General features: G+C 38.0%; 1 protein-coding gene and 1 long non-coding RNA gene across 2 annotated transcripts; both read left to right on the plus strand.

Moving 5' to 3' along the window:
• Positions 1-1,624: 1,624 nt before the first annotated feature.
• On the plus strand, positions 1,625-4,063 carry LOC139954661 (uncharacterized). The gene is made up of 2 exons (XR_011788158.1): positions 1,625-2,031; positions 3,986-4,063. It is a non-coding gene; the product is annotated as an uncharacterized lncRNA (long non-coding RNA).
• A 24-nt stretch (positions 4,064-4,087) lies between these two features.
• Positions 4,088-12,559, plus strand: LOC139980910 (uncharacterized). The gene is made up of 2 exons (XM_071992950.1): positions 4,088-4,468; positions 8,513-12,559. Exons 1-2 carry the CDS (start codon positions 4,088-4,090, stop codon positions 9,707-9,709), a joined length of 1,578 nt encoding a protein of 525 aa, XP_071849051.1. The 3' UTR covers positions 9,710-12,559.
• Positions 12,560-16,839: the final 4,280 nt, after the last annotated feature.

The raw sequence follows: 16,839 nt of genomic DNA on the forward strand, positions 1-16,839 counted from the left end.
GTCTTGAAGGAGCATATTTTTACGCTGAATATCTTGACATCCGGAATATACATTTAGAAAATGGAATAGCGCACTGTTTCCCCTCTTTTTGTTGCTGTTGTTTGTTTTTGGAATATGGCATATCAAGATGAAAATTATGCCTAAAGTAAGCCTCTAAAATCACCAGTTCTTGGGGACAAGAGTCATACGTCTCGTCCCTCTCAAATTCATAGGTCTTGACAGGGTAACTATCCCTGTTAGTAAAAGAATAAGACTGCCGTATCCTGCTGGCCAACCAACATAATTTATCGCTTATAACACAATACATTATCCTTTTCCAACAGTACATTTAATAGTGAGATTTTGGCTATTTAAATATGCCTTTGGCTCTTTTATTTCTTTGAGCTTCAAAGTTTCTTGTATTTTCTGCTTTTTCCTTTCAATCCGAACGCTTTTGCATTTGCGTTTGTCTGATTTTATTACTGATATTGCCCTATTGGGGATATAATATATCTAGGCAGGTAGGCAAAGAAAGAAATTAAATGTACGAATTAAGGACACCACAAGGAAATACAGTGGGGAGGGGGAGGGGGAGACAAAAGCTGCAAAGCAACCGTTCGAGTTACATCAATATCCTCCAGTTGATCAAGAAATTCACTTCTGTCAGTTCCATTATGTACGAATGTGTATTTTGTGTTGTTCATCCCATATATTATAAACATTTCAAACCACAAAAATTAACCAATTAATTTCAAATATAATAGCTCGATTTAAGGAAGTATCGAATATTGAACGAAACATCCATCCACTGTTAGAAAAGTGCGTAGTAAATAGAATTAGTAATACGGAGTGCATATTCATCAATGAAAAGAATATTCCATTTCCTCAGAGGTGATGAAATCCTCCCTCCCTCCCTCCCTCCCTCCCTCCCTCCCTCCCTCCCTCCCTCCCTCCCTCCCTCCCTCCCTCCCTCCCTCCCTCCCTCCCTCCCTCCCTCCCTCCCTCCCTCCCTCCCTCCCTCCCTCCCTCCCTCCCTCCCTCCCTCCCTCCCTCCCTCCCTCCCTCCCTCCCTCCCTCCCTCCCTCCCTCCCTCCCTCCCTCCCTCCCTCCCTCCCTCCCTCCCTCCCTCCCTCCCTCCCTCCCTCCCTCCCTCCCTCCCTCCCTCCCTCCCTCCCTCCCTCCCTCCCTCCCTCCCTCCCTCCCTCCCTCCCTCCCTCCCTCCCTCCCTCCCTCCCTCCCTCCCTCCCTCCCTCCCTCCCTCCCTCCCTCCCTCCCTCCCTCCCTCCCTCCCTCCCTCCCTCCCTCCCTCCCTCCCTCCCTCCCTCCCTCCCTCCCTCCCTCCCTCCCTCCCTCCCTCCCTCCCTCCCTCCCTCCCTCCCTCCCTCCCTCCCTCCCTCCCTCCCTCCCTCCCTCCCTCCCTCCCTCCCTCCCTCCCTCCCTCCCTCCCTCCCTCCCTCCCTCCCTCCCTCCCTCCCTCCCTCCCTCCCTCCCTCCCTCCCTCCCTCCCTCCCTCCCTCCCTCCCTCCCTCCATCCATGTGTGTGTGCAGTAGTATCATTATCACGTTGTAACAGATATTCTCTTACCGTTTACATTATCTATTCATTATGTTACAAATCGTACATATCACAAATAGTGCTCTGGTCATCTTGATAAATCTATAGCCCTTATTAAGCGTATCGATAATGTTAAATTTTCTTGGAACCAATAAGAATGATGACACTACGTCTGACGTATGACTCGCAGATCTTAGAATTTCGGTTATCCTATATGATACAAGGCTTCGGTTAATCAAATAGCGGGTTCCTGTACTTTGACCGATAAAAAAGGCCTGGTCGATATATTAACGTAGACAAGCAAGCCAAGAAGGCTAATAACACTTGCAATATGCTTGCGAACGAGATCACCCTTAAACAGCTCTCGTCATAAAACAAATATACATCTTCTTCGTAAAGAGACTCGTATATGCAGATATTGTACCTAAAACCACTGACATTCCCCCGTTGAACGATAATTACTTGGAGCCGTTTATGGAATTTCATCCAGCAGTACGGTAAGTGCAAGTAGCAAATATTCATTGACTTGTCATGCACCTCAACGTATTCTACAATTGGATAGTTGAACGTCTGTAGCTTACAGGTAGGTGCATAGGCTGTATAAAATATTCACCTCCAAAGCTTCGTTTAGTCTAAGAATTGTGCATTTATGCAACGTCAGGATTTTTCGCTTGATCATCAATCATCTATCGATAAGAGTTAACTATTTTTTTTTACCAAAGGACTTCAATCTTACAAGTCTGAATGTGCCATAAACTCTTCCATTCTTTGTTTATATGTATATTGATAATTAGTGCGTTTCACGTTCCCCACACAATGGTTTATTAGACATTTACGGGTAATTATAACCATAAAAGGAAGAGTAGACTTTTCTTTAGTTTTCCTTTGAAGAATGTCAGAGCATATATAGTTATGAAACGATGGTAAAATGTGTATCATATTTCTATACTTATTGTCATCAAATCATAATAATAATTTTTTAGTATATTTTGAAGTAATACGTCATAACAATACATTCCCGAATAACAGCTGAGAAGAGTTTGACCTTTTTTCAAGGTATAATCAAGCTATCTAATCAAATTAACCTGAAGGTTGGTTCGGTGCATAATTTCATTGAAATATCATTTCTCGTAGGTCATTTTCTTTCACTTCATCAACAATCAGTTACTGGAATTTGTTTAATAGTGTATCATTTTTTTGACAACATTTTAGCCTTGAAACACATGTAATTACATCTTTATTATTAAAATAATTTCCATCATGCATGAATTTGTCCTGACAACACTTACTCAAGCAATCAAGTGTTGTGTAGATTAAGTATATACGAGACTTATTGTACGCTACGTAAATTTACCAAACTACAGCTGTGTGTGGTTTTCGTTTGTTTACATAAAGCTAACGGTAGCAATTGCTCAATGATATACCACAACATTAGAGAGAACAAGAATTTATTGAATCTCGTAAAAGCACTGGATTAATTACCGTAGAATATTTGAACAATTAGCATGGATAATTAACTGCACTTGTAGTGCTTAACTTGGGGCTAGTGCATGCTGAAATGTTTATGTTCAAATATATTGTGACAATTAAGAGCTCGAATTGTGAGTATGTGTGTGTGACAGTGGGTAAGTGAAAGAGAGATTTTCAACGAACTGTGTATAAGATAGTTAACGATCGTTAAGACTAATTGAGTATTATATATAAATATAAATATTTATATTTATATATATGTGTGTATATTAAACAACGTACGAAAAGAAATATAAATTTACATCGTGAAATCCAGTCAGAGCATTATAGATAAACAAAGAGGCAATTGGTAAAAATACCCTCACATTTGATCATTCGTATATGCAGTTTGCAATTATGCTTACTTGATTTCGACGTGTGTATATATACAACAGCCCAGCTGCAACAATCTTCTTCCTATGCGTCGTATACAATCCTTTAGCATTATGCTATAATTGCAAAGGACGTCATGAAATAAGTATAGTTGGAGTGGAATTTTAACTTCAGTGGAGATGGACATGATTGCTGCATTTTATTGACTGTGTTTTATTACCGGTGTGTATCGTATTAATTCCTTTTAACTATTTATTGATAGAGGCCTGGTAACCGCTCTAAGTCAGTTATTATAGCTTATTCGTACTGTTAATATTTTGTATAATGATTTTCGTTAGTCAGTAAATCAGTCTTTTCTGTATATTACCTTGTTTACAGTCGAGCATATCGACATTAGGTACACGTTCATTTGTACCTCCCCTTCCTTCATCCCCCCCCCCCCTGTGTAGGCTTCTGACATGTGCCTTCTCCATGTACGTCATCATTATGTGTATACTCGATAAGTTATAACGATACGAGCATTATGTCCCTCCATACCAGTTGAAGAGCAGATCTACGAATTGAAAAATGAGGTCTTCTAAATCATAATTTTTTCTTCTGCAAATTTAGTTCACTCATTAAGAAGATAATTCCACTTTTACGTGGATGGGATGAAGATCGGTGAATCGCCTCAGTACAGATGAAGTTGACAAATCCAAAGGTTGACCAATGATGACAGATTATGACCGTTACCTCGCCGATGACCATGAAGAGGAGTCCAACTGGGTTGAGTTACTGGTTGAGTTACTCCAAGAACTCTCAAAGAAACATGGAAATATTCCAAACTATTTATACAGGGCCATCAATGAGAGACCAGAAAATGCTGCATCAGTATCGACCATGTTCGAGGAATCGTGTTCTCACTCGAAGCAGGGAAATGGTTCGAGAAAGCCTGAGAAAGAGGAGGACAGCCTGGCCAGTCCAGAGGTACACAGGAGGAGTCCAGGAGTCGACTCTGGCTGTTCGGTGGGGTTTAATGATTATGAAGATGAAGATGATGAATACACTATAAATCGTGGTGAAAACTCAATGAAGAAGATTTTTAAAGACTTGGTATGTAAAGCAATGATTTGTTTTTAAACATTACGTACAATATGAACAAAATATTTCTCCGAAATCCATTATACTTTCAGGAATTGCAATATACTAAAAATATGATAAAGACAAAAAGTCTGTGGGATATGAGGCCCTGTTATACGGAATTTATTGCCCATCAATTGTGCAGTAATATAGTGACATCGGTTAATATCACTTTCAGTTTTCAAAATATACTTTCCGGTGTAGCAACTTTTTACTTTTCATCTCATGATGGCTCTTGAGTTAAGGCTTCACATAATTAGACCCAGGATTGGTCGCTTAACTATTCAAATGCCGGTTGTAAGCTGTGATCAAGTGCGATATATGTAAAAGTATTCGTATCCTAAATATATACTAACGCGATGTAATCAACAGTTAACAATACACGAAAAACGATTACATATCCTATATAATCTTAAATTCTCTTTACCTGTTTATAACAGCAGGCGATTAACAATTACTCTATCTTCTTGTTGGCAAGTTGCATAAGTTTCAATCGAAAACAAAATACTGCTTTAAGCGGAATTAAACTAAAAATAATTTTTTTTCCATACTTACCAAACATCATCCTCATTGATATACTTAAGACAATGTGTAGATAAATTTAAAAGGCAAGCAGTCGTAGCGTGCAACAAAGAATGAAATCCACGATTTCGAATCTCATTTTTAAGATTTTCAAGATTTTCGAGAATGCCTCAGTGGACAAAGTTACTAACCTCCTACTTCAAAAAGTATACAATTTGTGAAACTCAATGTGTCGTTATTTACATTGTACAACCTGCTAATCCATTTGTTTATAATAAACCAAACTTAGTACAATTACTGTGAGATTAATTATTAATATAGTTTATTACAAATTGTCAGCATAATATTAGTTTTTTTTTATAAATATGGAATCTCTAAATGTTGCATGAAGGTATAATGTAATATTGATGTGAATCCTCCAGCCTTATACTACTCCTCATGTATGTAATGAAACGAAGCCTACAGAGGAAAATACGTTTAGCTAGGTTATTGTCTGTTGTTGCTGTGCCTTTCAACACGGAGCAAAGTCCAAAACACTAATTTAAGTTTTTGAAATACTAGAACAACTACATTATTTTATCATTTGATTATTTTTACACCTATTCTTTTAAGTTTGTAGGTTAACACTTATTGCTCTGTTTCCTCAGTAATCAAACTTTCGGTCGGTGTTTCATACAAGTAATCACGAACACTGCACGTACGGTATTACGTTGTGACATCCACCCTTACATTTGCAAAATTGACGCTCAAAGACAGAAGAGTTATGTCGATTACTCTTTAGAAAATTAGTTTAAGTTGAACCTAAGGATCTGATGCCATCCGAGAACTATTTACTGGTAGTGCCTAAATTACCTACGTCATCTGTTTCAACCTACACCGTGCGTGTTTCGCGGTTGCTCTCATACGTCACGTCCGGTCATATAGTAGAACTGGAAAACAATATAATTCCAGCTTGAGCTCGCCCAATACGTGGTAAACTGCAACCTCATCAACTAGTACACAAACAGGAAACCTTCGCACGAAATGCAGATTTGAGATTTTGTTTTTAGAATGAGGCTTTAGATAAAAACATCTCAAAGACTTTGGGGCTTTAGTCGGGTTTAACATATAAGTAGTATAAGATTCGTGTTCTGTTAGTACTAAATGAAATTCATTTGTTGCAGAAATAAATAGTATAGTAAGCCTAAGCCATTTCCTTGATAACTTTGAATTTTCATGTAATTCATGATGTCAGCTTTGTTGAAAAATGCTACAAGCTGTGATAATGAAGTTGCTGACGATACCGTTTTATGTACACACTTAATTTCAAGCAAATTTATCACGGCTGCGTCGAAACTGTTGTAGATCTGTTGTGGCATATATGTATATCAGTTCAGCGAACTAATAAGGTGTATATAGATATATTGTTTTGACATTAATGCCACTAGTAATAATATCATATTTTCTGCTTCATCAAGTCTTGTGCAGAATCATATACCCTATATCAATCGCTCGCACACCAAGCTTTCCTTATAGTGGAAAGTGGATGTTCCTGAAGTTCATCTTGATTCTCTGTTAATATCGTAAAAGCATTGGTCAAGTCTAAACGTATAATTTGTATAGCGGCTAGCTACAGATAGCAGCAAAACCACAAGCCATTGTTGCGTTTCTTACAGTAGTAAGCCGCCTGTTCCATAAATCTTTCTCTCTGCTGAGAGCTATTATTTAAAGTATATGTCATATTATCTTGTTAAATTAGTTCGACTTTGTATTCATACTTCCAAACTGACTATATATGTGAAGTACATTATCTAAGAAGCCATCAACGTAATTACACTACGTGACATTCCACTTCAGTATGCAAAGATACGAGGTAAGGCAACTTTATGACCTTAAGTACCATACAACGTCAATTATGTACGCCATATAAAATGTCCCAAATTTCAGTGTTTGACATTTTTAGAACTCAATGTCTGCATCAAGATTTCAGAACAGCATCTCTTTTTTATTACCATAATAGAGTAATCAGCAGCATAAAAGAAAGAGCAGGAAGAGGAATGACAATGATCTGGGCCCAGGGCAAGCACGGTCTCTCCAACAGCGGCATAGCAAGCAATAAGAAAATGAGGGGTCTACCACAACCCCCTCCCCCAGCCCCTCCCCGCGCACCCACGCCTTGCCCGGAGCATTGATTAGGATGTAAAAACTTTAAAATGAGCGGTAACTGTGATTTGCACCGATTCTCAAATGCCAGTCCCAGCAGAATGCTAATGTATTTACGTGCCTCGGCAATATCCTTTTAACACTTTTGTTAGTAACGTTGATGACAACATACAAACATGGCCAGGAGGTCTACGTGATAAGCAGCAACATGCAACCGTGGCTTATGCGATTCACAATAGAAATTTACGTTAGCATACTAATCTTGTAATCAAACAAACCATATCAAAGATAAGCATTCTTTAACTTCGAATTAATCTCCTCCTCCCGTTCATTCAAACATCCCTTTGAACTCTGTACTTGTCAGGGTAAGTACACATTGTGATTGTGTTGGAACATGGTGTACACCGGCTGATATGACATAACAAAATCACTTTGTGGTACTGAGGTAAATTTAGATAGATCTTGGTTGAAGTGTTTGCACGTGTTAAAATGGAGACGCTATACAGTCTGTGGATTGGCAGGGAAAAATCCCGGATCAGAATCATGCAATGACCGCTACAGAGAATTGAGGATATGAACTAATAACTGGAAATCATAGAAGTAAAATAAAGAGCAAGAATTATCTCAGAATACTACAGCTTCCGGGTACTTCGACACCTGCACCCCCACTGGGGCTTTCAAATATATTCAAGTGTGTTGTTTTGCTTTACTAAATCACTTTACTAAATCAGAGAAAATTGAATTAATGAAAAGTGAAAATGTTACAGCTGAAGTCCTCAGGACCACTCTCAGGGCTTAGTATATGCTATATAGAACTTAAATGCATCTCTCTGACACGTATTTGCGTGTTTATAAAACTTGCTACGAGAAAACAAGAAGTCTCAGAAACGATATTTCCCACTATAGGCTTCTGTTGTACAAGAAAAGTAACTTCTCTTTCTAACACGTATTTATGTGCTTCAAAATTGGTAGCAAAGCCAATATTTATCTCAAAATGTTGCAGCTTTAGGAGGCTTCGCCACACCCCTCAACTCTCAGCAAATAACAGTGTACACAATTGGAATACTTCAGGTGTACACGTATACAGCTGTAATTATAAAGCAAATTATCCCTTTTTAAGGCGTTACTCAGTCAGTTCCTGAAGTAGGTCTCAACAAAGTTAGTCGGTCTCAAAATCGAGCTACCATTTCATCTAACGCATGTGATATTATATTGCCACCAGGAGGTGAAAAAAACTTACATTCCCTTCAATTAATTACCTGTTTATTTTTGAAACGTTAAACTCTTTTATTTTACTTTTACATTGATTATGCAAAATTTATTTATCTGTAATGTTTCTTTTGTTTCTTTCAGCATGACTTGAGGCAGACGACCATCTCCTTGACCAAGAAATTCATAAATATATTTGATGTTATTGAAGATATTAAATACATGAATGAAAACACAAGCTCTCGAGAATCTTTGTCCAGTTCCGTGTCAGGATCTCAAGAACACTTATCCCAGAACCAAAGGCAAAGACGGTATCATCTTCGAAAGCTTAGTCGATCTGTCCCGAATGCCCGAGGAGCCTGTCCAGACGTCATTAACAGACAGCATCGGAAGCAATCGGAAGACCTTCGTCTACAACTCTTTGTCGAGCAAACACAAGATGCAGGCATAGACAGTAATAAGAAAACTGCTTCATCTGAAGGCAAACTATATGAAACGGTTGTTACCAAAAGTCCAAGGAGGGCATCCGATGATTCAGCGGCTAGGATTCCAAAAGTAACTGAATCTTTGCACCGTCGTTCAAGTTCTTTGAGTTATGGAGAAAAGAAGGAAGATCAATGGATGCAAAACATATTGGATATAGACAAACAACACCGATCGAGCCCGAGTTTCGCCGACCTTCTTCGTGCTCAGACCGATGAAATCGGTCATTATTTTCAGTTTGATGGACCTGCCATAGTTAACAATTGTGTCAATGGTGATGGCAGCAACGATTCAGTCGCCGTAGACGTTGATGACATATCAATGGAAGTTGACAAAGTTCTAGAATCACAGCCAGAGAATGAAATTGATTTAGATGCAGTTAATGATAAATATGACAATCTAGATGAAGATATTATACCAGCCGAAAATGTTCAACAACATCCGACGGAGAATCACGATGTAACTACATCGCCTCCGTATAGCCCATCATTAGTTAATGGTGACAGTCCAAGAAGAAGTTGGCTTCATGGAGAGGGGAGGTCTAGTTACCATGAACGGAGAGAAAAGACTGACACGGAAGAAAATGAGACCAGATCAAGATCGCGTAGCCTTCATATCATCGAAGCAAACACCTCGGACGAGGATGATCAAAATGGCCACCATGATGATAAATCCAAGGAAACAATACCAAAGAAAAAGCCGAAGAAGAAACTGCAGAGAAGTCCGACGTTTCATAGTACGAAGAAATACAACCGGCCAACTCCAACCAAAAAGGAAGATACGAGTCTTAGTCCACTGTCTCCCAGATATATCAAGCTTTTGTTAATGCTAGAAGAAGGAGAGGCTACGGATTTATAGATCAGTTAAAATTATATGTCTCTGGTAGTTTAATGTTTACATGCAGTGCAGGAGTATCCAATAGGCAGATGAGGCGATTACCCAGCTGCCTGGGAATCAATGTGCATACGTGAACACTTCCAGTCAAGGCATACTAAAACCTTTCTATTTTCAGTCGTGCCTGCCTAAGTTAATCATGGAAGGGCGTAAACATATGATGCCTTTGTGCACAAGGAATTGTCAATCCGGCACCTATGTGCATAAGAAATTTTAGCTCAAAAACAATTATGACCAAATTACCAATCAAATCGGTGCTATTCACTTTCTTCGGGGATGTGGTTGGGGGGGGGGGAGCTTCGATGGAGATTAAAGAATAGACGATATCATCATTTTTGTGTGCTACCTTTTCGATAGTCTGGGCCAAAAATTCCAGGTGTAGTGGTCTTTGTTTACATCGCTCCATTTATAGTTGTCGGGGATAACTCTAGCGCCGATATGAACAGCTGTGCATCTGGTCTTTAAAGATAAAGGTGTTACCATCTACATTAGTATGTAGGCTATTGCTATAAGTAATCAATGGTGTTTTAGATCATCATAAATTTCGATTTATTGAAGCGAAGGTTAAACTGAGGCAATTATTTCCACTGACGCTTCCAATGTGCTTAACAGATTTTCTGTACTCGATTTTCTGACAAACAAATATCTTGCTCTCAACCAAATTACCATTTCCCAATATGTTACGCCAATGTACTTATAACGTTATAACGGATTCCATTTTATTTTTAATTAGAAGTAATCAGGTAATGAATGCACATAGACATCAAACATTTTTAACTGTCTATAATCATTTATGCATAACAACAAGGGCTGCTTTACAAGTCGATTATTTACTTACTTACAATGGAGAGGCTAAAACTAAAATATTTCTTACATGAAAAATGCAAGTATACTTCCGACAATTACTTAAGGCTGCTTTTTTTTTTAATTTTAGGCATCAATAGCATATTTTTGTTCACATTAAAAACTAATTTTTACTCTGCAATTGTACGCAGAAAATGTTAATTGGTCTTCTCGTCGTGTCTTCATTCTCTACACCACCGCCACGCCTGTGTTTGGTATCGTTCACTGCAGGCTATTCTCTTCGAGTTTACAAATAGAATATTAGGTCTGATAACGAATTCGACGAAACAGTCGTAGCATGCTTTTTACAATAAACTTGCACGGGATTATTAACTTAATTATTATTTTATTATTATATTTATGAATATTAACTTTAAAATTGAAAAAAAAAATAATGTTAATGTTTTTTTAAATTCTGTTATTAAATAGGTTAAGGTTACTGAGATGTCTGATACAACCATGCAAGGTTTAGTCATTGAGAGAAGTAAACTTCTCAGCGATAATGGTAATGTTGGCAACATTTCTAGTGATGGTTGGGCAGTGTAATGAACGGAACCAGGATATAAATCATCTTAATTCATTTCAGTTTTATCATACCTCCAGTTGTCAACACAAAAAGGCGAGTAAACAGCACAAACACAGACCGATTATGGTTATTTTAGTTAATTCTGCCGACTGAGCCAATCAACCACTTTCGGTGGTCTCTTAGCTACGGTCAGTTGTGCTTTTCGTCCCTATAGTGATAACAACTGCCTTTCCGTATTTTTTGTTTGTTTTTGCGTCAATATTCTCTTGTCTATCAATTTGCCAATTTCCTAACTAAGGTTATATTGCAAATTATTGTATGATCTAACGTCTCAGTCTAAATGTCGGTGTTTATTTGGCGACGTTTATGACCAAACTGAGGATGTCATGCCAACAAAATAAAATGGTTTAATTTTATAGGCACTACCTGAATCTTCCCATTGATCAGTACTATGTAAGCGAATTCAATGATTAATATTATTGTACTATTGATCTTTACAACATGTTTAGTGTAACATATTGATTAAATAAGCCTAATTCGAAGAGCGACAAGTTCTTGTTAAAATATGTATGATATTTTTACCCATCTCAGAACATATACACTTATTATTCAACAGAATACGTTTATTGTCACGTTATATTTTAAACACGATCGACGTATTGCAATTAATAAACCCGGCATTTGTTTTTCGATGGTCTTCGTCACACCTCAGCTTAATTTTCAATTTTAACAGAATATAAAAACATAAAGTCATATTAATTGTGACATAAAATTCCTTGTTTGGGTTTATTACGCGAAGCTGGTACACTCAGATAAGACAGTCAGATAATTCGATAATTAATCAAACATTTTGTAATATGTAAAAACATTTCTAAAATGTAACATCATTTGAAATTCTTTTGTAAAGTATATTCTTATATACACAGTATGTTATTGTGCAATAAAATATTGGTACTTCTTGTTGTTATAATAATATACTTATAAAAGGGGAAATGTACAAGAATATAACACTTTGTCACTATTCTATGACTTTTTATAAAATTACGTAAGGTTTTAGAAAACAGAGTAAAATATAATATTAAACGACACAAATTCCTTATATTTCCAATAGTACAGATTAAGAGGAAAAAACGAAATATAAGATGCACACAAAATTTGTTTTTTTCTTCTTTTGTGTTATGTATAGTATGGTGTTTTACAGGTCTCAACTACTATAATAATCCAATTGGGTAGACAATCTGTCACCTACATGGAAGTTAAAACTATTCTACACTGTCAGTTGCAAACTCCATTTCACCTTTCATTCCCAACTCTTTCATTCCCAACTATTTCTAACTAATAAATCCTTCCTTAATGCACTGACAGTATAGGGTGCACGGTCGTCTGTGACGTCATCCTATCATGTGCCCAGTATGTCAGCAAAATGAAGCTTCACTTTATTGTTTTATAATGTTGCTAATTGAATTGATATGTGATTCATATTTGCTTAGTTGTCAACCTATCTTTTCTCGAAATTGCAATCACTGTGTCAGTGGATAAATCATTTCTACAGTATAAGGGGGAGGGAAAGGGAGGGGGGTGGAGCTCTTTTGCCATTATGATTATCACTTGCCTGTATATATATATATATATATATATATATATATATATATATATAGGCCTATATATATAGGCCTATATATATATATATAGCTATATATATACCTATATATATACCTATATATATATCTATATAAATATATTTATAAATATATATATAAATATATTAATAAATACATATTGATAACTTGTAGTTAAATGTCATACATTGGTTTTATTGCAAAATGTTGCATCAGAGACCGACAATTCTCAAGTTTAATTGTAAGACACGATACGAAATTCGACGTTGTTAGGCAAAGTTAGTGCCTGGTGTGACCGAAATAAAATGGCAATCAACACCACTAAAACGAAGGTATTATTGATGGGATCTGATCAGAGACTGGCTTTATTACCTGACAATGCAAATACTCTTTCTGTGACACTCGGGGGCAAAATTCTCAAGACTGTCAAATATGAAGAACTATTAGGTGTAAAAATTGATAACAATTTATCCTGGCATATTCAGGTTGACAACGTTTGTAAAACAGTCTCAAATCGCCTTGCCTTACTGAGACGCATACAACCATATTTTGATTTAAATACGAAAATTATCTTCTATAATGGGTATGTACGACCCATTCTAGATTATTGTAGTATAGTCTGGGGTACGTGTGGAGCAAATGATTTACAAAAGTTGTTACATATGCAAAAAGCAGCAGCGCGTATTATTACGAACTAGGGAAGATATGAAAGCTCGACAGAATTATTTAAAATGCTAAAGTGGCACCCTGTCGATACGCAAATACGTATACGACGATTGATCATGATAGACTGGTTCCATTTCTCATAAAGAAACTTGTCGAAGGCATTTTTGAGTACAAGCAATTGAAATGGTTCTTCTTAAGTGAAATTTTATGCTGATTACAGAAAGTCTGGTCCCCAAGCTGAATTTTGAAAAGAAGCATGCCTAATTTGCATAAATTCAAAATGGCCGACATTTTGATGAATTTTGTGCATAACACAAGATTTAAAGGACGTAAAGACTTTGTTCTTGCGTCAATACCCTTGTTTGTAAGGTCAAAGAATGCAATTATAATAATAGTTGTATCATTGGGTCATAAGTTGACCCTTAATTTGCATAAATTCAGAATAGCCACCGTTTTGATGCATAACTGAAGATTTAAAACCCTTTGAATCCTAATGTCGGATGATCCAACAAAACAAGCGATCAATTTCAACAACATTCTAGCTCCGTAACCCAGTACCCCCCCCCCCCAAAAAAAAAGCCTGAAAACGGTAGAGCTTTTTAATCTGTAGCCAGTTAAGCATAGGCCAATTATAGAAGATTTTACAGCAGATTTTCCAAGGAATGGGTATATGGCCAGTCTGGGGCATTTTACTACATTGCGCAATCACGGAATGACCGCACGGTGGATTCGTAATTAGTTTTCCAGTGAAAACAGCTCAAATACACGTACAAACAGTCAGAAAAAGGCTGAAAAGGTCAGTATGAATGCAAGGAATAATACTAGGGTAATTATCTCAAGCTATTAAGCCAATTTCTTGGTGTTTCGGGATGAATGTCTGGTAGGTAGGCCTAAAGCCTAGTTTAGTTTAGCCTAGCCTAGTGTGTGAAGTTAATAGGCCAATGAAGTTAATAAGCCTGGTCTAGGCCTAGCTTTATGTAGGCTTAGTCAGTTATTGTGTGAGGTTAATAGGCCAATGCTTTGATCGTGATTCACGACTGTTCAAACGTGATTTACGACTATTTTGAAGAATATCATGGCTCAAACATAATATTTCTGGAATCCTGACTAAATGCCCGTTCCATTGATATAGGTTGCCATCAGTGACAAAAATATCTAGTTTTAGAGTAAAAAAATAGTTTCATTAAATGCACTAAATAACTTTCGGACCACAGGGTGTCACAATATTTGATTGTTTCATCACTTTTCAGATTACAAGACTTTAAAACGTGTTGAGTTGAGAATGGATCCGGTAATTTGCTTGAAGAGACCATCTTCTGTAGACACCACGCTATGCATACTTTGCCAAGAAAGAGGCGGTAAACTTAGCAAACCCGGTACACAAGGAATGAACACTTTAACCAAAGCAACTGCAACTAGAAGAAAATCAAAGAATGATAACTTCCGGGAAGTAACTGACCGCCTTACAGGACTTTTGAACTCTGAACCAATACCAGCTTTAACATGGCACATGAAATGTTACCGTCCATATACAGACAGTACCAAACTGAAGAGATTGGAACCAATATGTAGCTCAAGCAAATCTGCAGATGATGAAGCCTCCAGCAGCACCCCTTCGCAAACCTGGTCCTCAAAACGCCGAAGTAGTGTAGCTCCAATTAACTGGAAACTTTGCATGTTTTGTCAGAAGTTTACTCAACAGAGACTTAGATCTATTATGTCGCTTGAATTAAGTGAGAGCATATTAACAGATGCTAAGTTTCATCAAACAATGGGCATTCACCTTTCTGGTATAAATGATCTAATAGCTGCAGAAGGGCAATATCATCTGGAATGCTTGGGATATTTCCGACGATCCGTAGCAAAAACTCGTTCTTCCGCTGGAACTGAATTCTCTGATGTGCCAATGGAGTGGCTCTGTACAGAACTAAGATATGCAGCAGAGAAAGGCCACGTTCTTTGCCTAGATGATGTGTGGAATCGGTACATGACAATCGCAGAGGAGTCAAATATACCGATACCGAAGTCATTTATTAGTCGCCGAGCTAATTTCACTACCAAATTGCGGTCGAAAGTTGAGGATGTCATAACCTTTGTAGTTTCAGAGGGACCTCGTTCAGAAACACGAACCGTTTTACTCCCAATAAAGTATACTGGTTCTGTAATGTATATCTGCCAATCAACCGCAGAAGCCAAGGATGACGAACGTGCTAACGATACCACCGTATGTGCCTGAAGACGACACTTTTATATCTTTGGTACATGTAGCTCTGAAGATTCGTGGTGATTTGATGGCAAAAGAAGGCCACAAAGGTTTGTCAGTCAGTGAAGAAGATTCTCTGGAATGTATCCCAGATAGCCTCTATCTGTTTTTGAATCTTGTATTCAATGGTACCACTCAGCTTGAAAATGAAAACATAGGCGAAGGAGAGAGAGAATACAATGAAGCAAAGCATATTAAGTACAGCTCAAGATATTGTGTATGTTGCAAGTGGAGGCAAAAAGTGGACACCAAAACACATTGGTCTAGCCAGTACACTTCATCAGGCAACACGGTCCAAAGTTCTGGTAGATTTATTTCACAAGGCTGGTCACACACTAAGCTATAAGCAAGTTCTGCAATTAGATACAGCATTGGCAGAAAGTACCCCGAAGTCGATGGATCCACAAACTGGAGCTGTTATGCCTCCAAACATTATGCAAGACACATTTATGCACTTCACAGCCGATAATATCGACATTCTCGACGAGACTCTAGATGGAAAAAACACTTTCCATGCCACCCAGATGGCAGTATGGCAGCGAGGGCCATCAAATGATGTTCGCCTTAACGACATTACACGATCAAGCACAAGTAGCCAGACGTTAAAAGTGCCAGATGCAATGGATACCTTGATCCCCGTTAGTAAACCTGTTCAAAAGACAGAGCCAGTGTTACCGGAATGCTGCGAACAAGACATCGTTCTAGAACAGTCAGAGTGTGCGACAAAGTGTGCCAGAGAAGCATTTGCTACCGACCTGACATTCAACATTTTGCGGCAAAGAGGGACAGTTACTTCCAGCTGGACAGTTTTCAACGAAAAAATTTCCTCTCAGTCTCAACCAATGACTTCAGTCGGCTATATGCCTATAATCCAGGCTCCAGCTCATGAATATGACACTCTCAATACAGTTGTTCGTAGGTGCTTCCAAGTCTCCGCACATGCAGGGCAGGAGTTTACAGTTCTTACTGTTGACCAAGCCTTATACTGCAAGCTAATGGAGCTCAAATGGGCCCACCCAGAAGAGTATAAGAACCTCATACCACGACTAGGAGGGCTTCATATATCAATGAACTTTCTCAACGTCATTGGAACACATATGGAGGGCTCAAGATTAGCAGAGGTATGGATAGAGGCAGGTATATTTGGACAAAATACTGCCCAACAGGCAATGAATGG

Source organism: Apostichopus japonicus, chromosome 2, assembly GCF_037975245.1.
Source record: "Apostichopus japonicus isolate 1M-3 chromosome 2, ASM3797524v1, whole genome shotgun sequence".
In the NCBI taxonomy this organism is placed as follows: domain Eukaryota; kingdom Metazoa; phylum Echinodermata; class Holothuroidea; order Aspidochirotida; family Stichopodidae; genus Apostichopus; species Apostichopus japonicus.

Bases quoted from the DNA above. Each gene is read 5' to 3' on its own strand.
- LOC139980910 (XM_071992950.1), top strand. From the start codon at position 4,088: ATGACAGATTATGACCGTTACCTCGCCGATGACCATGAAGAGGAGTCC. The intron at 4,469-8,512 runs GTATGTAAAGCA...TGTTTCTTTCAG, and splicing joins AGAAGATTTTTAAAGACTTG to CATGACTTGAGGCAGACGAC.